General features: G+C 59.8%; 1 protein-coding gene across 1 annotated transcript in view; it reads right to left on the bottom strand.

Annotated features, from left to right (window-relative positions):
* Window positions 1-333: 333 nt before the first annotated feature.
* LOC104470325 (tubulin alpha-4A chain-like) overlaps window positions 334-911 on the bottom strand; it is a 1,666-nt gene continuing 1,088 nt past the window's right edge. The window contains 2 exon segments of the mRNA XM_010085193.1: window positions 334-707; window positions 709-911. The exon segment at window positions 709-911 is cut by the window's right edge and continues 396 nt beyond it. Of these exon segments, the coding sequence (XP_010083495.1) occupies window positions 341-707; window positions 709-911 (570 nt within the window). The 3' untranslated portion in view covers window positions 334-340.

The following is a 911-nucleotide window of genomic DNA, read 5'->3' as shown; positions in this document are numbered from 1 at the left end:
GCTAGGTGCTTCTCCCGTCACATCATCAGGACTCCTCTGGATCCCTTTGATGGACATGCTTGGGTACCTCCCCAGAGCATGCCACGTGTCCTGGCCACAGTCCCCTGGTACGAGGGTTCTTACCTATATGGGGAGTAAGCTGGAGCTGGAGCAAGGTGCTGGGAGGAAGCGTAGCAGCAGCGGCAGCAGAGCTGAAGCACTCACTACACACCTGACCTGGCAAGAAACCGATACAGCTGGGGGGTTAGTGGGAGACACAGAGGCTCTGAAACGGTTTATTGCAAAGGGTTTCTGCAGGGAACACAGGGAAGAAGCACGGTCCTCTTGGGCAGGGGCTTCTCTACTCCTCGCCCTCCTCTTCATCCTCGTAGGAGTCCAGGCCCACCTCCTCATAATCCTTCTCCAGAGCAGCCATGTCTTCCCGTGCCTCGGAGAACTCCCCTTCCTCCATGCCCTCGCCCACGTACCAGTGCACGAAGGCTCGCTTGGCGTACATCAGGTCGAACTTGTGGTCCAGGCGAGCCCAGGCTTCGGCGATGGCCGTGGTGTTGCTCAGCATGCAGACAGCGCGCTGCACCTTGGCCAGGTCCCCCCCTGGCACCACCGTGGGTGGCTGGTAGTTGATGCCCACCTTGAAGCCCGTGGGGCACCAGTCCACAAACTGGATGCTGCGCTTGGTCTTGATTGTGGCGACGGGAACGTTGTACCTTGGGCACCACATCCCCACGGTACAGCAGGCAGCAGGCCATGTACTTGCCGTGGCGAGGGTCACACTTCACCATCTGGTTGGCCGGCTCAAAGCAGGAGTTGGTGATCTCGGCCACTGACAGCTGCTCGTGGTAAGCTCTCTCGGCCGAAACCACAGGAGCATAGGTAGCCAGTGGGAAGTGGATGCGAGGGTCGGGCACCAA

Source organism: Pterocles gutturalis, unplaced genomic scaffold (assembly GCF_000699245.1).
Source record: "Pterocles gutturalis isolate BGI_N339 unplaced genomic scaffold, ASM69924v1 scaffold41190, whole genome shotgun sequence".
Taxonomy (NCBI): Eukaryota; Metazoa; Chordata; class Aves; order Pterocliformes; family Pteroclidae; genus Pterocles; species Pterocles gutturalis.
The sequence above is the reverse complement of the archived record's forward strand: the minus strand, read 5'-3'. Positions and strand labels throughout refer to the sequence as shown.